The sequence below is a fragment of the Mobula hypostoma genome, chromosome 8 (genome assembly GCF_963921235.1).
Source record: "Mobula hypostoma chromosome 8, sMobHyp1.1, whole genome shotgun sequence".
NCBI lineage: Eukaryota > Metazoa > Chordata > Chondrichthyes > Myliobatiformes > Myliobatidae > Mobula > Mobula hypostoma.
Genome location: NC_086104.1, coordinates 73,565,747 through 73,589,759, shown reverse-complemented (window position 1 = coordinate 73,589,759; position 24,013 = coordinate 73,565,747). Strand labels below are relative to the sequence as shown.

General features: G+C 41.3%; 1 protein-coding gene across 1 annotated transcript in view; it reads left to right on the top strand.

Moving 5' to 3' along the window:
• Positions 1-24,013, top strand: part of LOC134351155 (uncharacterized) — a 66,896-nt gene that overhangs the window by 26,918 nt on the left and 15,965 nt on the right. The window contains exon 3 of the mRNA XM_063057269.1: positions 15,384-15,453. Within this exon, the coding sequence (XP_062913339.1) occupies positions 15,384-15,453 (70 nt within the window). The remainder of the gene's footprint in view (positions 1-15,383; positions 15,454-24,013) is intronic.

Here is a 24,013-nt window from a genome sequence, read left to right as displayed (position 1 = left end):
GATAAATATTTTGCATCAGTCTTCACTGAAGAAGACACTAGCAGTATGGTGGAATTTCCAGATGTCAGAGGTCATGAAGTGTGTGAAGTTAAAATAATTCGAGAGAAAGTCTTGGGAAACTGAAAAGCCTGAAGGTAGATAAGTCACCTGGAAAAGATGGTGCACTCCCCAGAATTCTGAAAGAGGTGGCTGAAGAGATCATGGGGGCATTAGTAATGATCTTTGAAGAATCACTAGATTCTGCTGTATTCCCAAAGACTGGAAAATTGCAAATGTCATTCCACTCTTCAAGAAGGGAGAGAAGTAGAAGAAAGAAAATTATAGGCCAGTTAGTCTGACCTCAGTGGCTGGAAAGATGTTGGAGTTGATTATTAGGAAAGAAGTTTCAGAGTACATGGATGCACTTGATAAAATAGGCTGTAGTCAACATGGTTTCCTCAAGGGAAAATCTTGTCTGACAAATCTGTTGGAATTCTTTGAAGAAATAGCAAGGAGGAAAGACAAAGGAGAATCAGTTGATGTTGTGTACTTGAATTTTCAGAAGGCCTTTGACAAGGTGCCATACAAGGCTGCTTAACAAGCTATGAACCCATGGTATTACAGGAAAGATCCTAGCATGGATAAAACAGTGGCTGATTGATAAGAGGCAAAGAGTGGGAATAAAGGAAGCCTTCTCTGGCCGCTTGCCAGTGATTAGTGGTGTTCCATAGGGGTCTGTGCTGGGACCAATTCTTTTTACATTATACGTCAATGATTTGGCTGATGGAATTGATTGATGGCTTTGTTGCAAAGTTTGCACACACTATGAAGACAGGTGGAGGAGCAGGAAGTTTTGAGGAAGTAGAGAGGCTACAGAAGGACTTAGACAGATTAGGAGAACGGGCAAAGAAATGGCAGATGGGATACAGTGTTGGGAAGTGTATGGTCATGTACTTTGGTAGAAGAAATTACTATTTTCTAAATGAAGGGAAAATACAAAAAAGCTGAAGTTAAAAGGTACTTGGGAGTCCTTGTGCAGGATTCCCTAAAAGTTAATTTGCAGGTTAAATCTCGAGTGAGGAAGGCAAATGCAGTGTTAGCATTAATTTCAAGAGGATTGGAATATAAGAGCAAGGATGATAATGTTGAGACTTTTTAAAGCACTGGTGAGGCCTCACTTGGAATACTGTGAGCAGTTTTGGGCCCCTTATCTGAGAAAGGATGTGTTGAAACTGGAGTAGGTTCAAAGGAGGTTCATGAAAATGACTCCAGGATTGAATAGCTTATCATATGAAGAGGGTCTGATGGCTCTGGGCTATATTCACTGGAATTCAGAAGAATGAGGGGTGATTTCATTGAAACCTATAGAACAGTGAAAGGCCTTAATAGAGTGGATGTGGAGAGGATGGTTCCTATGGTGGGAGTGTCTAAGACCAGAGGACACAACTTCAGAATAGAGGGTCATCCATTTAGAATGGAGATGAGGAGGAATGTCTTTAACCAGAGAGTGGTGAATCTGTGGAATTCTTTGTCATGGGCAGCTGTGGAGACCAGATCTTTATGTATAGTTAAGGCAGAGGTTGATAGATTCTTGATTGATCAGTGCATGAAGGGATATGTGGAGAAGGCAGGAGATTGGGGCTGAGAGGGAAATAGAATCAGCCATGATGAAATGGCAGAGCAGACTCAGTGGGCCAAATGGCCTAATTCTGCTCCTATATTTATGGTCTTATATATAAATGGCCTCCCCTTTATTTGCCTATTAACATTTGAAGTATCTTAAAGACTGTAAATCCTAAAGATTACAAGAGGCAAGTCTTGACTTACTTCCAGCTAACTTTGCCAATATCTCTTGGATTCTACAAGAGTGGCCAAATGTAGAAGTCTCTTTTGCAGTTTTCTTGTCATGACTTTTCTGGATCTTGTGGTAATTCAGCATGAATTAAAGTCTGTGATGTTTTTAGTATCGTAGATCTTAATATCACTGGAATGTATTTACATAAAACAGCTTACGTTTTCTTAAAAAAGACTTTTTAAACTGCTGTTGTTCAAGAGAAATTGCCCAAGATATTTGAAGAGCAAAGGAAAGTTGGGGGATGAGCTATCAAGGACAGAGGGTGTGCAGGATGAGTTTTGGAGAATGAGAGTATTGGTGAAGATCTTGAAAGGGACAGGAACAATGCCAAGGAGAGCTACGACTTACAGTGTCACCTGGCATGAGATTCAGGAAGGAGAACAAAAGACTGAGACATCTGGTGAGGCTTTCATGACCTCTAAGTTCTATAGTCAGTGAAGTGCTGTAGAAGTCATTGTTATAATTACAGGAAGAGACATCAAGGCATTTTTCTTCAGACCACGGTTGTCAGTGTGAAATCTGTGCAACTGCTTTAATTGTTCCCTTGGGTTGATGTGACCCACAGCCGCATAGAAATTACTGTCAGTTAACAAATGTGAATAAATGATCATTGCTACCTGAAGAATTCATCCTTATTAACCTGTGCACTTGTTTTTCTGAAGAAATTATTGCTTTTAAAAATAATGCTTGTAATTGAAGGGCACCAGCAGGGTAGGCTTATGTATTGTGATGAATAAAATCTCCCAGGTTGTGATATACAGTAGAGAGCTGAGATCACACAAGTCAGAGAATGCTGCAGCACACATTCAGCTCATCATGCCTATGTTGTTTCTTTGTCTAGTTTTTCTTTCCACTGTGCTTTCCCCAGAACCCCAATAAAAATACTCCTTTAAAATTTACCTTTGAATCTACTTCTGTTGTCCCTTAAGAAAGTGTGTACCAAATTGCATCCTGGCGTATAAAACAAAATTTCTTACTTACCTTTTGGTTCTTTGTTCCGTTATGCTATTTCTGTGTCTCTTGTTATCAACATTTCTGCCACAGCAAACAGTTCCTTCCACAGTTGATGCCAGATCAATTTTCTGGAGCCGTATTATGGATTCACTTTGAAAATACTGTCAGTAATGTCACTGATTAATTCCTAAAACATCCCCCTGAGAGCTTAACTACTCAATAACAATTCGTTGTTACACAGGTCAGAAAATGTGCAAGGGCACAAGCAGTGTTGAGATCTTTGTCATGCAGACAGGTGTTCCAGAGCAAGAATTAGCATTCATTCATGCTAAACTTTCCTTTTGATATTTGATAGCCAAGTTAAGCAGCTGAAATTAGCACAATATGATTGTTACCATAAAGTTTAAATTTGCTAATTTCTAGCAGATATAGAACTTTGAACTACTTCCTGCTGTGTTATAAGTGTGAAGAATATGTCAAATACTGCTAGTTTTAAGGTTATGTATGATTTATCTTACTATTTCCGAAAATGAGAGCATCCTAAACTCTGCTACTAATTCCCTAACTCACTATCCCTATCTTTGTGCTCTCTAACCTACATTGGCTTCCTCTTAACTTCAACCTTGATTTAAAACGTTCAGTCTTCCAGTTCTACAATTCTCGAATAGAACTGCCGTTCCTCAATTCTGGCCTCCTAATTAGCATCAAACTTAATTATTCCAGCAATGCAATTGTGTATCCAGGTACCAGTGCTGGAGCTCAAGAATTCCTTGGTTAACCTCCCTATGTTTTTCCTCAACCATCCACCATCAGGCTTTTGAACCAAAGGGGATAACTTCATTCAATTTCACTCACCCCATCATTGAGCTGTTCTCTTGACCTATGGACTCACTTTCATTCTTCATCTCATGTTTTTGATTTTTATTTCTAATTTCTTCTACTACTTTTTATCGTTAATATTATTATATTTACCATAGTTTGGTTTCTTTTGCTCATTGGTTGGGGTGGTCTTTCATTGATTCTATTGTGTTTCTTGTATTTACTGGGAATGCCTGCAAGAAAATGTACTTCAGGCTTGTGTATGGTGATATATGTGTATTTTGATAATAAACTTACTTTGAGCTTTGAATCTCCTTACAAGCTGCTTCTTTCAGTCAGACTGTTGGTCAAATGTATGTCCCGTTCATTTGCTAATGCTACTATGAAGTGATTTCAATGTTTTACAATGTTTAATATGATATATAAGTTTAAGCTATTTTTGCATTGTTGAAAAATTTTGTGGTGTTAAGTTATATATTGATACATAACTGTAGATGAATATGAAAGTAAACATTATTCAAGTACAACTGGCCTGGAATTTCTCAGGGGACAGGTCAAAGTGACAGTGCATGGATGGCCCATGCCAATGCTCCTTTCTTGACACCAATATTCTCTTGCATATGAAGCTCAAAACACTATACAATGCACCAGAAGAAGGTAGGGAGCATTAGACCTGAAGGTATGTGGGTGGTGGTGTTGGGGAGGCTGGTATTTAGGGGTATCAGGGGAAAAGGCAACACTGAGGGCAGGTTCAGCATTGAGAGAAGAGAGAATTGTACAAAGAGATTCCAGAAGAAAGGACATCAAATGATTGATTGGTATTGAAAGATTGGTATTGAATGTAAAGTATTGAACTCACTATCAATTGGTGTAGAATGACAGACATATGAAAGGCTGTGGAATTGGATGTGTGTCAGGCATTTGATCATGGGCTGTGACCGCATAAGACCATAAGACATAGGAGCAGAATTAGGCCATTCAGCCCTTCAAGTCTTCTCCGCCTTTCCATCATGGTTGATCCTGGATCCCATTCAACCCCATATACCTGCCCTCTCACCATATTCCTTGATGTCCCAACCAACCAGGAATCTATCAACTTCTGCTTTAAATATACCCACGGACTTGGCCTCAACTGCAGTCTGTGAGAGAGCATTCCACAGATTCACCACTCTTTGGCTAAAAAAATTCCTCCTCACTTTTGTTCTAAAAGTCGCCCCTCAATTTTGAGGCAGTGCCCTCTAGTTCTGGATACACCCACCAGAGGAAACATCCTCTCCACATCCACCTTATCCAGTCCTTTCAACATTTGGTAGGTTTCAATGAGATCCCCACATATTCTTCTAAATTCCAGTGATTACAGGCCCAAAGCTGCCAAATGCTCCTCGTATGTTAACCCATTCATTCCCGGATCTTTGAATTTTCTCCCCATTTAGATAATAGTCTGCACTATTGTTCCTTTTACCAAAATATATTACAGTCATAGTCATACTTTATTGATCCCGGGGGAAATTGGTTTTTGTTACAGTTGCACCATAAATAATAGATAGTAATAAAACCATAAATAGTTAAATAGTAGTATGTAAATTATGCCAGGAAATAAGTCCAGGACCAGCCTATTGGCTCAGGGTGTCTGACCCTCCAAGGGAGGAGTTGTAAAGTTTGATGGCCACAGGCAGGACTGACTTCCTATGATGCTCTGTGTTGCATCTCGGTGGAATGAGTCTCTGGCTGAATGTACTCCTGTGCCTGACCAGTACATTATGTAGTGGATGGGAGACATTGTCCAAGATGGCATGCAACTTGGACAGCATCCTCTTTTCAGACACCACCGTCAGGGAGACCGGTTCCATCCCCACAACATCAATGGCGTTACGAATGAGTTTGTTGCTTCTGTTAGTGTCTGCTACCCTCAGCCTGCTGCCCCAGCACACAACAGCAAACATGATAGCACTGGCCATCACAGACTCTTAGAACATCCTTAGCATCGTCCGGCATATGTTAAAGGACCTCAGTCTCCTCAGGAAATAGAGACGGCTCTGACCCTTCTTGTAGACCGCCTCAGTGTTCTTTGACCAGTCCAGTTTATTGTCAATTCGTATCCCCAGGTATTTGTAATCCTCCACCATGTCCACACTGATCCCCTGGATGGAAACAGGGGTCACTGGTACCTTTGCCAATCATACATTTGCCAACACTGTATTCCATCTGCCACTTTTTGCTCATTCTTTCAATTTGTCTAAGTCCTGCTGCAATCGCATTGCTTCCTCAGCACTACCTACCCCCCCACCTATCTGCATATTATCCGCAGACTTTGCCACAAAGCCAGCAATTCCATTATCCAAATCATTGACAAACAATGTGAAAAGTAACAGTCCCAATAGTGACCCCTGAGGAACACCACTCGTCACTGGCAGCCAACCAGAGAAGGCCCCCTTTATTCCCACTTGCTGTCTCCTGCCTGTCAGCCATTCCCTCATCCATGCCAGTATCTTTCCTGTAGCACCAGTGGATTTTAACTTGTTAAGCATAAACACTGAATGATAGAGGTTGGGGTTACAGAAACCCCCTGCCAGAAAATCAGTACCTTCTACACTCCAGCAACAGACCATTTGCGCATCGTCCCTATTAATGGACACCAAAAGGGCCCTCACCTTTTGAGTTATGGCTTGCTTCATTGTGAACATCTGCTACCATGTGAATTCTTCAAAGGTTCAAGTGATTTTTTTTGTGCAAAGGATATTGAGGCATGGGTTAGGTACATGGTTGATGTCCCTGCACGTGTCCAGATATCTCCTTCCATATACATAATGTAATCACAGAGGATCTACATCAGATTCATCTCAGTGGTTGGACAGATGATGAAGTCAATTATTAAGGATGAGGTTATAAAATAGTGATACAAGGCAAGATAGGACCAAGACAGAGGCAATGGCAGGCCGAGCACCACCAAATGCAGTGAGCTCTTTCTCCTTGCGTGTGTTTTTTTCTTAAAAACAGTAGCCAGTGCACAGTTGCGGGAAGCATCAGAGGCATCAGCGGCAGCGGAAGGCAAGTGGAGCACCACCAAATGTGGTAAATTCTTTCTCCTTGCCTGGGTTTTATTCTTATTTTTTAAACCATAAAAGGGAGATAGGGTCCAGCGGAGCGGTCTTCGTCAAAGTTGGGACCAGAGTCAGAGTGGGAACAGACGCTTTGACTCGAGGCTTCTATGAGAAGAGGCTGAGGCCAAAGAAACAGGTAAGAAGGGTAGAATTTTCCTTTTGTTATTGCTGATTTGGTCTTGGTTGCCCATAGTACAGTGTAGGCAGGATGGCAGATATGAATACTCCTCCAGTAGGATGTGGGAATTCATGGAACCTGATGGTCTCCCTGATGACTACACCCACAGGAAGTGCAGCCAACTCCAGCTCATGAAAGACCACATTAAGGAGCTGGAGCTGGAGTTGGATGAACTAAGGATCATCTGGGAGGCAGAGCAATTGACAAACAAGACTTTTGAGCAGGTGGTTACACCCAAAGTGCAGAATTCAGGGAGTAGATAGGTGAACACCGAGAGAGGTAAAGGGAGAAAGAAGTCAGTGCAGGGTCCCCCTGAGGCCATTCCCCTTAGCAACAAGTATACCCCTTTGGATACTGATGAGAGGGATGACCGATCAGAGCCAGGCAGTAGCAGTCAGACCATTAGCACTGTGATCAGCTCTGAGCCTCAGAAGCGTAGTGTGAAGTCAGGTGGAGCAATAGTCACAGAGGATGCGATAGTTAGGGGGATAGAGAGGAGATTCTGTTGCAGCAAAAGAGACGGCACGATAGTTAGTGTGTTGCCTCCCAGGTGCTAAAGCCCAGGGTGTCTCTGAGCAGTTGCAGAATATTCTCGAAGGGGAGGGTGAGCAGCCAGAGGTCATGGTACATATTGGTACCGATGACATAGGCAGGAGAGGGGAAGTAAGTTTAGGGTGTTAGGAAGGAGGCTGAAGAACAGGACCTTCAGGGTGGTAATCTCTGGATTACTCCCAGTGTAACAAGCCAGGGAAGGTCAGAACAGGAAGATAGTGCAGTCGGATGAGTGGCTGAGGAGATGGTGCAGGGGGCAGGGCTTCAGGTTCTTGGATCACTGGAACATTTTCTGGGGTAGGAGTGACCTGTACAAGCTTGTGCCTGAACTGGAGGGGAACCAATATCCTGGGAGGGAGGTTTGCTAGTGCTATTGGGGAGTGGGAACCAAAGTGAAGAGGCAGAGGATAGGGTATTTGGTGCTCAAGTAGAGACAGCTTGTAGGGTGTTTGTGAGGAAGGATAGGCAGATGATAGAGCAAAGATGCACTCAGTCAGATGGTTTGAGATGTGTCTATTTTTAAACCAAGGAGTATCATAAACAAGGCGGATGAACTTAGAGTGTGGATCAATATGTTGTGGGCATTACAGAGACTTGGATGTCTCGGGCAGGAATGGCTGCTGAGCGTGCCGGACTTTATATATTTCAAAAAGGAAAGGGAGACAAAAGAGGTGGGAGCAAGGCTGCAGAAAAGGAGGAAGTCATAGAAAGATTGTTTACTGAGTCAGTGTGGGTGGAAGTCAGAAACTGAAAGGGGGCAAAAACTCTACTGGGTGTTATTTATAGACCCCATCCCAATAGATAGAGACATTGACGAGCAGATAGGGAGGCAGATTCTGGAACGGTGCAATAATAATAGGGTTGTTACGATGGGTGATTTTAACTTTCCTAATATTGACCTGCATCTCTTTCCAGCAAGTGGCTTAGATGGGGTGGTGTTTGTTAGGTATGTTCAGGAAGGTTTCCTGGTGTAAGTTGTAGATAAGCCAAGTAGAGGAGAGGCTGTACTTGATCTGGTATTGGGAAATGAACCTGGTCAGGTATCAGAACTCTCAGTGGGAGAGCATTTTAGTAATGATCACAACCCTATCTCCTTTACCATAGCGCTGGAGAGGAATAGGAGCAGACAATGTGGGAAAACATTTAATTGGGGTGAGGAGAAGTATGATGCTATTAGGCAGAAACTTGGGGGCATAAATTGGGAACAGATGTTCTCAGGGAAATGCTAGTAGGAATGTGGGAAATGTTCAAGGAACATTTGCATGGTGTTCTGCATATGTATATTGAGGCAGGGAAAGGATGGTAGGATTAAAAGGACTATGGTGTACAAAGTATGTAGTAAATTTAGTTAAGAAAAATAAACTTACGAAAGGTTGAAGAAACTAGGTACTGTTAGAGATGGTTGCCAGGAAGGAGCTTAAGAATGGAATTAGAAGAGCCAGAAGGGGCCATGAGAAAACCTTGGTGAGCAGGATTAAGGAAAACCCCAAAGCACTCTACAAGTGTATAAAGATCAAGAGGATGAGCCATGTGAGAATAGGACCTATCAGGTGTGATAGTGGAAATGTGTGCATGGAGCCAGAGGAGGCAGCAGAGGTACTTAATGAATACTTTGCTTCAGTATTCACCAGAGGAAAGGACTTTGGAAATTATGGGGTTGACTTACAGTGGACTGAAACACCTGAGCATATAGACGTTAAGGAATAGGATGTACTGGAGCTTTTGAAAAGCATAAAGTTAGATAAGTCACTGAGTCTGGACGAGATGTGCCTCAGACTACTGTGGGAAGCGAGGGAGGAGATTGCTGAGCCTCTGGCAATTATCTTTGCATCATCAATAGGGATGGGAGAATTACCAGAGAAGTGGAGGGTTGCAAATGTTGTTCCCTTGTTCAAGAAATGGAGTAGAGAGAATTCATCGGTGCTGGGAGATATGGAAGAAGACCCTGGGCAAAGTCCACACGCCCCTCGGGAGGAGATGGAAGGGCATTAAGAGCTCGGACTAGCCTGTATGTGCAATCTAACGGGCACGGGCAAGTTAACGTCCTAGGTGTGAAGTTTTCTGGGGTTTTTTTATTGGAAAGTCATTTGCTACACTTCTGTATTTAGTTAACTAAGTGCCAATTTGTCTCTGAGTTTTGCGGTCAGAGTTTTAAGGTAATGGCTCAGTTAACTTGTTAGTACAAGAATAACATGGTAAGGTGATATAAATCCGCCTAGATTTATACTTTTTATCTTTTACTTTCTAAGGTGATATTCAGTATACCCAAATATCATACTTCATCAGGAATGAAGCTGAAAGACAGCAGTTTGTTATGATTCTAAATAACTTTAGTTGTACATGTTCATTTTGGGTTATGTCTCCAGTAGATTTGTTTTCGTTCCTGGGCGCTAGGTAAAACGTCACGGGCGCCATCACTAAGCGGCGGTTTATTAAAGCAACAGTTCCTCGCAAGAGAGCTAATGGGGTCTTGATTATGTGGTATATTATATTTGAGACGGAAATGGTTTTAATTATATAGGGTAACGGGTTTGTCCAGGTTTGTTTTTCTTGTCTCTTTGATATGATTGTCTATGAGAACTGCTTTGCCTTTCTAATATGTTGGTGCTAGAGGGGGGCAGTTATTGTTCAGTGTCTGACATTGCTAAGTGACACTCACAGATGTTACAAAGTAAAGGGTTGAATGTAAGGGGTGATGGGAGGGGGTTGGGAAGAGGGTAAGTCAGGGCACCACCACCAACTTACAACAACAGATTCAGGGGAAAATGAGCAACACAGATAAATTAGACAATCTTACTATTGTATAAAATAGGAATGCTTTTTCTGTGTATGCACTACTATTCAGTTCGTTGGTGGAGGGGAGAGGGATGGGGGAGAAAGGGGTGGAGAGGGGATGGTGATGAAGGTTGGGGGGTGGTTGTGATAAACAGTCAAAATGTAATTGGCAACTGGTTGTATTGAATGTAATTTGTTGGTGTTGCAATAAAAAATTAGTAATTAAAAAAAAAAGAAATGGAGTAGATACAACCCGGGAAATTATAGACCAGTGTGTGATACTTCAGTCATGGGTAAGTTGTTGGAGAAGATCCTGAGAGGCAGGATTTATGAGCATTTGGAGAGACATCATCTAATTAGGGATAGTCAGCATGGCTTTGTCAAGGGCAAGTAGTGCCCTTACAAGCCTGATTGAATTCTTTCAAGATGTAACAAAACACATTGATGAAGGTAGAACAATGGATGTAGTCTAAATGGATTTCAGTAAGGCATTTGATAAGGTTTCCCATGCAAGGCTCCTTCAGAAAGTAAGGAGGCATGGGATCCAAGGAGACCTTGCTTTTTGGATCCAGAATTGGTTTGCCCACAGAAGGCAAAGGATGGCTGTAAATGGTTCGTATTCTGCACGGTGACCAGTCGTGTTCCATAGTGATCTGTTCTGGGACCCCACTTCTTTGTGATTTTTATAAATGACCTGGATGAAAAAGTACAAGTGTGGGCTAGTAAGTTTGCTGACGACAAAAATGTTGGGGGTGTTGTGGATAGTCTGGAGGGTTGTTGGAGGTTACAGCAGGACATCAATAGGTGCAAAACTGGGCTAAGAAGTGGCAGATGGACCCAGATAAGTGTGTGGTTCACTTTGGTATAAGATGATGAGAGGCGTTGATTGTGTGGATAGCCAGAGGCTTTTCCCCAAGGATGAAATGGTTAACATAAGGGGGCATTGTTTGAAGGTGCTTGGATGTAGGTACAGAGGGGATGTTTGACGTAGTTTTTCACACAGATGGTGGTGGATGCGTGGAATGCACTGCCAGTGATGGTGGTAGAGGCCGATGCAATAGGATATTTTAAGAGAGTCTTAGATAGGTATGTAGAGCTTAGAAAAATAGAGAGCTATGCGGTAGCAAAATTCTAGGCAGTTTCTAGAGTAGGCACAACATTGTGGGCCGAAGGGCCTGTAATGTGCTGTAGATTTCTATGTTCTAAAGTAAGCATGGTTCCTTAAGGGATATTCTTGCCTGACAAACCAGTTGGAATTCTTTGAGGAGACTTACAAGTAGGATATATAAAGGAGATGCAGTGGATGTTGTATATCTGGACTTTCAGAAGGCCTTTTGGCAAGATACCACACATGAGGCTGCTTACCAGGTTAAGAGCCCATGACATTACAGGAATGTTATAACATGGTTAGAACATCGACTGATTGGTTGGAGGTAGTGAGTGGGAATAAAAGGATGCTTTTCTGATTGGCTGCCAGTGACTAGTGGTGTTCCGCAGGGGTCGGTATTGGGACCTCTTCTTGTTTATTCTGTATATCAATGATCTAGATGATGGAATAGATGGCTTTGTTGTCAAGTTTGCAGACGACACAAAGATTGCTGAAGGGACAGGTAGTGTTGATGAAACAGAAAGGCTGTAGAAGGACTTAGACAGATTACGAGAAAGGGCCAGAAAGTGGCAAACGAAATACAATGTTAAAAATTGTATGGTAATGTACTTTGGTAGAAGAAATAAACGCGCAGACTATTTTTTAAATAGGGAGAAAATCCAAAAATCTCAGATGCAGAGGGAGTTGGGAATCCTTGTGCAGAACACCCTAAAGTAGCCTTTCTCAACCTTTTTGCCCTGGAGGAACCCTTGAAATAATTTTCAGGTCTCAGGGAACCCCTCAATAAAATTTATTACATCTACAGCTCACAGTACATTAGCGTGATCAAGTAAGTTGTAGATATAATAATCCACAAATAATTTTCCCTGCTCTTGAGGAGAGGATGAATTTTTAGCCAACCTTTCTTAAAAAAACAAGTAGTTAAGCTTAGCTTACCTTTCTTGAAATTAATCTTTCTTACCCTTTCAAAGATTTTAAAAACTCATAAGGCAAACATAATAAATTTCTGTTTAACAACTGGCTTACAAATGCTACAACATGACATTTATTGGTGAAGCCTGTTGACTCATCAACCTGGAAAGAGAAGCTCTTCAGCATCATGTGACATGTCATCAATCCGAGGACTTATCATGCTGTTTGAGAGTGAAACCTTTTAAATCTCTCGTACTTTATCTGTCCTAGCATTTTGCCCGCTATAATTTAACATGCTGGCATTATTAGGTTCTTACCAACTGTATGACTTTTCCTTTTCTGGGTAATAAGTTCTGCTACTAAATAACTAGCTTCCCGAGTCTTTTTATTGACTGTGACTTTATTACCAAAAGCTTTAGAAACATAGAAAACATACAGCACAATATAGGCCCTTCGGCCCACAAAGCTGTACCGAACATGTCCCTACCTTAGAACTACCTAGGCTTTACCCATAGCCCTCTATTCTTCTAAGCTCCATGTAGCCATCCAGGAGTTTTTTAAAAGACTCTATCGTTTCCGCCTCCACCACCACTGCCGGCAGCCCATTCCAAGCACTCACCACTCTCTGCATAAAAAAAAAGCTTACCCCTGACATCTCCTCTGTACCTACTTCCAAGCACCTTAAAACTATGCTCTCTTGTGCTAGCAATTTCAACCCTGGGGAAAAGCCTCTGACTATCCACACAATTAATGCCTCTCATTATCTTGTACACCTCTATCAAGTCACCTCTCATTCTCCGTCGCTCCAAGGAGTAAAGGCCCAGTTCACGCAACCTATTCTCATAAGGCATGCTTCCCATCCAAGCAACATCCTTATAAATCTCCTCTGCATCGTTTCTGTGGTTTCCACGTCCTTCCTATAGTGAGGTGGCCAGAACTGAGTACAGTATTCTGTTATTCTGTTTGTTTTGAGGTTCCAATAGCTCTTTTAAATGATCAGCACTTTTACGTGTCATACGGCTATGATTTGTAGTTAGGTTTCTTTTCAATTTTACTGGAACTATTGCTGCATTTATAAGTTTGCCATAGACTGGGTACAATGGATTAGGGCAATTTGGATCAACAGTCCATGTAAAACTCATTGATAAGAAGCTTTCATTGTAAAGACGCACTTTTTTGGGGTCCATTGTTGCACTAGTGTAGCGAAATGACTTAGGAGATTGTATTTCTTCATCATTAACGGCATAATAAATAACTAAACAAGAAAATCTGAAAAAAATATGGAAACTTCACAATACAATTCACTTCTAACCTACATAATCCACCTTTTGCAACGTTTACAGCAACAGTAAAGTGGCAGGCCAGCAGCTGTAGTGCATAAAAACTCTTCTTTTGAATGAAAATTTCCCTCCAATTTCTACCACACTGGTAGTTTGTTCGCTCCTGTAAGTCAGTTGGCAGTGCATAAGGGTAAGCTGGTGGGAGCTAATTCAGGAGGGAGAGGCTGACATCATAGCCCAAGTTGGGTGATTCCATTCAATGCTTGGAAAATGCACTCCACGCTCCTCAACAGCCTACATCCTCCCCTCCATGCAATACAGTGCTCACCAATTATCAACTGCCTTTCCTATCTCGCGTCAAAAACTGAGAATAAACACAGTCCTACTGCGCACTGCCATACTGGGCTGAGATTGCCAACGGGGCTGATCAGTCACTGCCCACCACTGTGAGTGCGAGCATCGCGTAATGTGCAAAGTTCTAAAAACTATGTTTTTTTTATTACAATCTCTTGCGGAACCTCTAGCAACCTCTTACAGAAACCCAGTTGAGAAACCCTGCCTGAAAGATTAACTTGCAGGATGAGTCAGTGGTGAGAAAAGCGAATGCAATGTTAGCATTCGTTTCAAGAGGTCAAGAATATAAGGGCAGGGATGTGGTGCTGAGGCTTTATAAGGCACTGGTGAGGCCTCACCTTGAGCATTGTGAACAGTTTGAGGCTCCTTATCTGGGAAAATATGTGCTGCCATTGGAGAGGGTTCAGAGGAGGTTCACAAGGATGATTCCAGGAATGAGAGGGTTATTATATGAGGAATGTTTGATGGCTCTGGATCTGTGCACGCTGGAATTTAGAAGGATGGAGGCGGGGGGAAGATCTCATTGAAACCTTTTGAATGTTGCAAGGCCTAGACAGAAGTGATGTGGAAAGGATGTTTCTCATGCTGGGGGAGTTTAGGACAAGAGAACACAGCCTCAGGATAGAGGGGCATCCATTTCAAACAGAGATGTGGAAAAATCTCTTTGGCCAGAAAGAGATGAATTTGTGGAATTTGTTACCACAGACAGCTGTGGAGGCCAGGTCGTTGGGTGTATTTACGGTAGAGCTTGATAGGTTCTTGATTGGATACGGCATCACAAAGGTTATGGGGAGAAGGCCAGGGAGTGGGGCTGACGAGGAGAAAAAAGGATCAGCCATGATTGAATGGTGGAGCAGACTCGATGGGCCAAATAGCCTAATTCTACCCCTATGTCATATGGCCTTATGGATTTGTGAATTTGGATGATTTCTACACTACAGATGTGACTACACTTAATGTCATATCCTGTACGCAATTGTAAAGGAGAACAAAATAATTGTTACTCCAGATCTGATGCAGCCAAACAAAAACACAAAAGATAAGGAACACAATAATAACAGAGAAACATAATAAATATAAATACATAAGATGGCTTCTCTACAGTACATAGATTGATTGTATGTCCATAAAGTGACGCTGGACACAGGACTTCACATACCATAGCAATGAACCTTAACCTCTTGACCAGCATTCAATTTGTTAAAATGTAGAACATAATGAAAAGAAACCTTTGTTGGAACTAAATCTCTGCCCAAGATTTGGCCATTGGTTGTACTCCCTTGTGTGCATTCTGCTCATCAGGTAATTAAATGTCAGACTTAAATTAAACTGTAGGCTGATAATAAGGCATGGATTTACTGTAGATGAGTTTCCCACAAGTGTCACACCAAAAGTTGTTCATGTTGTAAATGTATTTTTTCATTTGGATATGAGTGTCTGCATAACAATAATTAATGAAATCAAACCAATACGTCAAATGAAAATCAAGCATTTTCTTCTGTCTTGATGTTTATAGGTTACCTTAGCAACCTCTGTGAATGGCAATCGTGTGACAAATGGATTGGCAAGGCTGGATGAAACCAAAAGTAAGGCATATTTGTAACATTTTTTTTGGTTTATATTGCATTTTGAGAAATCGCAGATATTTTTGTTAATCATAGTCACTAATGTAGGTAATATCAGTGAAAATTAAATAAAAATGAAAATGCTGGAAATTCTTAGACCTGCATCACTTCATCATTTGTGCAGCAGAGATTGTGTCTCACGAATCTGATATGAGATAACTAAGAAAGTTGATTATGACAAAGCAGTAGAAATGTTTTACACAAAATTTAGTAAAGCTTTTGACATTGTAGGACGGTCCAGAAGATATAAGCTGCAAAGGATCTGAGTCATATTGGCAAACTGGACCAGACTGGATCCAAGATTGGCTTGGAATAAGAGGAAAAGGTTATTGGTGGATGGCTACTTCTACCTAGCCCTGATGAGTTGTCTTGTCCTGAAACATTGACTATTCATACCCCTCTATAGATGCTGCCAGAGCTGCTGACTTCCTCCAACATTTTGTGTGTGTTGCTCAGGATTTCCGGTATTTGCAGAATTTCTGATATCACAGGTATTTTTGTGACTGAGAGTCTAACAAATAGTGTATTGCAAGAATCTGTGCTTGAACTATTGTTGTTTTAAAAATATATGTGAGTGTAAGAGGTTTGTAGATAACATGAAAATTGGTGGATTCATAGATATTGAAGGAGGTTGGCTAAGAATGCAGTGAGACATACAGTGGATCATCTGTAAAATTAATAGAGATGGAGCAGAACTTAATCCTAGAAAAATAAAGTAATGCACTTTGGGAAAGTACTTTCTGGGAGATGATACAGAACAAAATGGCAGAGACCTTATAAGCATTGTTGTACAGAGAGACCTTAGGGTGCAAGTACATAGCTCCCTGAAAGTGTGATACAAGTGAATAGACTGGTGAAAAAGGCATTTGCTGTACTTGCTTCATAGATTTAGCCATTGAATACAAGAAGGGGGATGTAATGTTGCAGCTGTACAAAACATTGGTTAGATTACACACAGAAAATATGTATAATTCTGATTGTCACATGCCAGGAAGGACATGACAGCAATAAAGAGAGCGCAGAAAATATTCACCAAGATGTTGCCTAGAGTGGAATTTTGCAGTTACAAGGACTTCCTGTAAGATGGCAGTGCACTCAGAAGCAGCAGCGTCTCAGGGGCCAACTAAACATGTTTTAGTTTTTTTTAAACGTCTTTTTTACGTCGCAAGACAATGCCAGACTTTGAGAGCTTTGGGTGCTGCAGGTCTACCCCAGCTGCTCATCGGTAGAGGAGCTAGAAGAGCTGGAGGACTTGGTGTGGACTGTGTTGCTACCTGCTACAGGAGGCACCAGAGTTAGTGTGTGAAGACGGCAGGTGATTGCCTTGGACATTTCTCTTGTGATTGCAAGACTCTGATGGACATTGATAATGTAAGATGCTGCAGGCCCATTCCCCTCATTTGTTGGAACAACAGATGGCAGGGGAGCTGCATGGCCTTGGTTGTAGCAAAGATTAGGCCTCAAGCTGTGGGCTTGCCTGCTGCTGAAGTCCAGCAGAGGAGACACTGGAGGTGGTGAGCGCACTCATTTGGAACTGGCCTCCCCCATCGCTGCTGCATTGTTCCATCAGTGGAATGTCAAGCTGGATTCTGTGCGTGTGTTTTTCTGCAGACTGCTGGGAACTGTGTCATCAGTTTGCAGGACATGTCACTCAGGGCCTTTGGCCCTGTTTTTTTGTATGACTGTACATTTGCTTGTTATCTTGAATGTGCTGCATTGTGCTGTGTATGTTTTGCACCTTGGCCGCAGAGGTATGCTGTTTAGTTCGGCTGTATTTATGTATGGTTGAATGATAAACTTGAACTTGAGAAACAGAAATTGGACAGACTGTATTTGTTCCTATTGGAACATTGGAGGTTGAGGGATAGCCTTATAGGGGCCTTATAGAATTATAATGAGCATAGGTAGATTCTGAATCTTTGTTCCAAGACAGGGGAGTCTAAAACAGAGGAAATAGGTTTAAAGTGAGAGGGAAAGAATTTAAGGGGGATGTGAGAAGTAAGTTTTTCCACACAGGTTATGGTAAATATCTGAAACAAGGTGCCACAATAAGTGGTTGAAGCAAATACAATTGCAATACTTGAAAAGCATGTGGTCAGGTCCTTGGATAGGAAGTGTATAAATGGAAGCAGGCTTACAGATCGAAGGGATTATCGATGAAGATATCACCTTTTGAATCAGAATCAGGATTATTGTCATTGACATACATCATGAAATTTGTTTTTTGGCAGCAGTACAGTAGAAGACAAAAAATTACTAGAAGTTACACTAATAAATAAATAAAAAGGAAATAACGAGGTAGTGTTCGCGGATTCATGAGCTATTCAGAAATCTGATAGCGGGGGGAAGAAGCTTTTCAGTGTGATTTTCAGGCTCTGTATCTGTACTTTGATGGCAGAAAGAGGAGAGGGCCTGTCCCAGGTGGTGAGTGTGGTGATAAGCTGAATTATTGAACCTGTCCTCCAGAATTTAGGAGAGGTGATGTCACTAAAACTCGGAAGATTCTCTGTTACATTCATAAACTGAACATGACAGCAAGTGATGTGGTGAAGAGTCATGAACTGGTACTGCCCCATATTGAACATATTATTTCTGGACCAGAAGCCAGAGATTTTCTCCAGAGGCATGTATTTGAAGTTGATCATGACAGCTGAGGAATTTAAATTCCTGTAAGTAGAGATAATCACGAAAATGCCAGGGCATTGTAAAAACCAAGTTCACTGATGCTCTTCCGAGAAGGAAGCCTACTATTTTTATCCAGTCTAGCCACAGTGATTGACTTTTAATTGTCTTCTCCTAAGGATGGACAATAAATACTGATATGTCTGATGAAGTTCACATCTTTGAAAGAATAAACAAAGAACTTTTGAGTAAATTGGTAAATTAGCTTTGAATGACATTTAAGGAGTGGAGACGGCAAACATGAACGTAGATGTGACAAGTTCTCAGCCAACTTTCACCTGAAAAGTAATAAAAGTGAAGGAATTTAGTATCTGCAATTAAAATTTCAAAGATTACTGGATAAATTACTATAGTTTAAAATTTGGTTTCAATGAACAAAATTAGAACAGCACATGTGCTATCTTGCAGAATATTGGGGGATTCTGTTGGTAGAGTAAGTGAAAGCAAAAATGGTATGATCCATGCAGATAATTTTTATGTTTGCATTTCAGATAAAGTGAATCTTTTTATAAAATAATCCTTCCTTTTACTGTGACATTGACAGGTGGTGACGGTTACCTGATACGTCTGCCTTACAGCAATTGTAAAGTTTATTTCTGTGTATGTGCTCCAAGTATTTTATATGCCCATGGGACTGTGTTGGTAGAATTCCTCAATGAACTGAGTGGTACTTAGGTGTAAATAGATGAATTCCTCTTTTATATATTCAAAAGTCAATCCCAAAGAATGAAAGTATTTACTGATCCTTTCCCGATCTAGCTGAGCCATTCAATTTGCCCACTCTGTAATAGTAAAAACACATTTTTAAGGTTCTATTAATATTATTAAGAATACTTATTGCTAGGATCATGCAGCTTTGCTCCAATTTATTTGCAGGATTGAATTATTGTATACTCACATTATTACACTTTAACATTCATCCAGAGCTGCACTCACTTTCATTATTAGGCAGCTGACATTCACATAATTAGTAGGAAATAAAATGCAGGAGCCATCAGTTATTATCTCTGTCTAGCCGGCTTTCTTTTGACAAATAGGCTGAAAGACGTTTTTCCAGTAGTTAGAAACCTCAACAACAAGAATAACGAGTATGTCTTTCCTTATTCTGTCTCAATCATAGTATTACTGATTTCCTTACTGCCGTACTATATCATGACCTAAAATGTCAGCAAAACTTTGGACCACTCCAGACTGTCTTCAATACTTGCATGCACTTACACTAAGTCAAAAAATGCACTTCATTTGCATCAATGAGCAAAAAAACCTGTAATTTCATAACGTAATCAAACCTTGCTTGAAACACAAGGCAAAAATTTCTATATTTGGTGCCCCTGTAATTTACCCCAAAGCATATAAAAAGTAAGGAACTTTAATTGCAAGCTATTTTGGGCATAAATTGAGATTTTATGGGTACCTGCACTATTTTGGCATGACAGTGTAAACTGGACTTACTGATGAAATTAATCACCATTGCAAATTTCTTGCAATTGTGTTCATTTGTCAGACTTTAATGCATTCTAAAATTTAATCAGAAAGATATTTGTGTGTATATTATAGGAAACTGACTACACTAATCAAACTGGTAAATGTTTTTGCATAGTCTTTCTGGTAATTTTCAGAGATTTAAAATTAGCTTTCTCATTTGTAGTGAATGAGACATCATGTTATAAATGTTGATTTTTTTGTTCACTCTTAACTAAGAGATTCTTATTTAATGCAAAGAAAATGTGAGGCATATTCTAAAATACTGGATCCAGTTGTACTAGACGTTGAAGACCTGTGATCATGTAAATAAATTTGAACAGAAACTTGAATCATTTGCAGAGCCAGTGCAAATCCTGTTTGCCATTTAGAGCAAAACTGAAAGTTTGTCCATTGATCTATAAATAACTGTTAAGTTTTGCTCCTGCGCAACACTTGCTTTGTCTTGCGAGGCACCTCTTGGCAGAGGCAGACAGTAATGATCATAATCACCTTCAAAGCACCAGAGTAGCCTTTGCTCCAGTGAACGTCAACCAATTTTGCATTAGCTCATTTTTCACAGTCTCAGGGCATTCCAACATACTTTACATGTGTTAGACATATACATGTTATTGTTACACAAAACATCGTAATCACTTTATACAGAGCAAGATTCCATACACAACAAAATGATAGTTACTAAATAATACATCTGTATAGTGTCAATTGAAGGATAAATATTGGCAAGATACTGCAGGTAACATATGTTTTTCTTCAGAAATATGTTATCGAATCTTTTACATCTGCCTGAGTATAGATGTGACCTCAATTTCATGTCCCATTTGACAAAGGTCCTCTGAGAACACATAACCAGTGATCCAAGAAGTCCAGGTACGACCTATGGAAGGCTATCATGAGAGCAAACAAGCAATTCCGGTGAAATTAGTGACAAAATCGTGTGCAAGCCATTACTTCCTTCAAGGCAAAATCTAACATCATCAATGATTGTGATGCTTCACTCACCAATGAGCTGAATGCCTTTTATGCCCACTTTAAAAGGGAGTAAAACTATACCTGTGCAAATCCGTGCAGCATCTGGCTACCCTGCAATATCAGTTTCAGAGGCTGACATCAGAACATCTTTCAAGAGGGTGAACCTTTGCAAGGATTCAGTCCCCATTGGTGTACCTGGCTGGACATTGAAAACCTGTGCCAACCAACTGGCTGGAGTCTTCAGGGATATAGAAACATAGAAAATAGGTGCAGGAGTAGGCCATTCGGCCCTTCGAGCCTGCACTGCCATTCAGTATGATCATGGCTGATCATCCAACTCAGAACCTGTATCAGCCTTCCCTCCATACCCCCTGATCCCTTTAGCCACAAGGGCCATATCTAACTCCCTCTTAAATATAGACAATGAACTGGCCTCAACTGTTTCCTGTGGCAGAGAATTCCACAGATTCACCATTCTCTGTGTGAAGAAGTTTTTCCTAATCTCGGTCCTAAAAGGCTTCCCCTTTGTCCTCAAACTGTGACCCCTCGTTCTGGACTTCCCCAACATCGGGAACAATCTTCCTGCATCTAGCCTGTCCAATCCCTTTCGGATTTTATACGTTTCAATAAGATCCCCCCTCAATCTTCTAAATTCCAATGAGTATAAGCCTAGTTCATCCAGTCTTTCATCATATGAAAGTCCTGCCATCCCAGGAATCAATCTGGTGAACCTTCTTTGTACTCCCTCTATGGCAAGGATGTCTTTCCTCAGATTAGGGGACCAAAACTGCAGACAATACTCCAGGTGTGGTCTCACCAAGGCCTTGTACAACTGCAGTAGTACCTCCTTGCTCCTGTACTCGAATCCTCTTGCTATGAATGCCAGCATACCATTCGCCTTTTTCACCGCCTGCTGTACCTGCATGCCCACTTTCAATGACTGGTGTATAATGACACCCAGGTCTCGTTGCACCTCTCCTTTTCCTAATCGGCCACCATTCAGATAATAATCTGTTTTCCTGTTTTTGCCACCAAAGTGGATAACTTCACATTTATCCCCATTAAATTGCATCTGCCATGAATTTGCCCACTCACTTAACCTATCTAAGTCACCCTGCATCCTCTTAGCATCCTCCTCACAGCTAACACTGCCGCCCAGCTTCATGTCATCCGCAGACTTGGAGATGCTGCATTTAATTCCCTCATCCAAGTCATTAATATATATTGTAAACAACTGCGGTCCCAGCACTGAGCCTTGCGGTACCCCACTAGTCACTGCCTGCCATTCTGAAAAGGTCCCGTTTATTCCCACTCTTTGCTTCCTGTCTGCCAACCAATTCTCTATCCACATCAATACCTTACCCCCAATACCGTGTGCTTTAAGTTTGCACACTAACCTCCTGTGTGGGACCTTGTCAAAAGCCTTTTGAAAATCCAAATATACCACATCCACTGGTTCTCCCCTATCCACTCTACTAGTTACATCCTCAAAAAATTCTATGAGATTCGTCAGACATGATTTTCCTTTCACAAATCCATGCTGACTTTGTCTGATGATTTCACCGCTTTCCAAATGTGCTCTAGCAGTTTTCCCGCCACCGATGTTAGGCTAACCGGTCTACAATTCCCCGGTTTCTCTACCCTTCCTTTTTTAAAACGTGGGATTACATTAGCCACCCTCCAATCCTCAGGAACTAGTCCAGAATCTACAGAGTTTTGAAAAATTATAACTAATGCATCCACTATTTCTTGGGCTACTTCCTTAAGCACTCTGGGATGCAGACCATCTGGCCCTGGGGATTTATCTGCCTTTAATCCCTTCAATTTACCTAACACCACTTCCCTACTAACATGTATTTCCCTCAGTTCCTCCATCTCACTGGACCCTCTGTCCCCTACTATTTCCGGAAGATTATTTACCAAACCAAAGAACCAAAGTAATTATTCAATTGGTCTGCCATGTCCTTGCTCCCCATAATCAATTCACCTGTTTCTGTCTGTAGGGGACCTACATTTGCCTTAACCAATCTTTTTCTTTTCACCTATCTATAAAAGCTTTTACAGTCAGTTTTTATGTTCCCTGCCAGTTTTCTCTCATAATCTTTGTTCCCCTTCCTAATTAAGCCCTTTGTCCTCCTCTGCTGAACTCTGAATTTCTCCCAGTCCTCAGGTAAGCCACTTTTTCTGGCTAATTTCCCTTGTCAGCCACGGGTGCACTACCTTCCTTGATGTATTCTTTTGCCAAACTGGGATGAACAATTGTTGTAGTTCATCCATGCGATCTTTAAATACTTGCCATTGCATATCCACCATCAACCCTTTAAGTGTCATTTGCCAGTCTATCTTAGCTAATTCACGTCTCATGCCTTCAAAGTTACCCTTCTTTAAGTTCAGAACCTTTGTTTCTGAATTAACTATGTCACTCTCCATCTTAGTGAAGAATTCCATAATATTATGGTCACTCTTACTCAAGGGGCCTCTCACGACAAGATTGCTAATTAACCCTTCCTCATTGCTCAATACCCAGTCTAGAATAGCCTGCTCTCTATTTGGTTCCTCGACATATTAGTTCAAAAAACCATCCCGCATACATTCCAAGAAATCCTCTTCCTCAGCACCCTTACCAATTTGGTTCACCCAATCTATATGTAGATTGAAGTCACCCATCTTCAACTTCTTGCTGCTGCAGCTGAAGGATCCCTCTAACTTCAAAAGGGCACCAATCATTCTGGTCCCCAAGAATAGCAGAGAGGCCTATCTGAACAACTATCATCCAGTAGCACACACATCTGCAGTGATGAAGTGTTTTGAGAGGTTAGTCATGGTTAGAATTAACTCTTGAACTTCAGGAAGAGCAAACTGGGAGGACACACTGCAGATCTCATCAAGGGGTCAGCAGTGGAAAGGATGAGCAACTTCAACTCCCTGGGTGTCAACATATCTGAAGATCTATCCCAGGCCCAATATATTGTTGCAATTATGAAGAAGGCACACCAGTGACTAAATTTTGTTTTAGAAGTTTATGTTGTGTTGGTCTGTCATCAAAGACTCTAGGCAAATTTCTACAGATGTACTGTGAAGAGCATTCTCATTGGTTGCCTCACCGTCTAGTATGGAGGAGGCACTGCAGAGGATCAGAAAAAGCTGCAGAGGTTTGTAGTCTCAGCCAGCTCCATCACGGGCATGAGCCTCCCCACCACAGAGAACATCATCAAAAAATGGTGCATCAAGAAGGCAGCATCCATCATGAAGGACCTGGACATGACTTCCTCTCATTATTCCCATCAGAGAGGAGGTATAGGAGCCTGAAAGCACACACTGAACATTTTAGGAACAGCTTCTTCCACTATTCTATCAGACTTCTGAACATTAACCCTATCTGGTG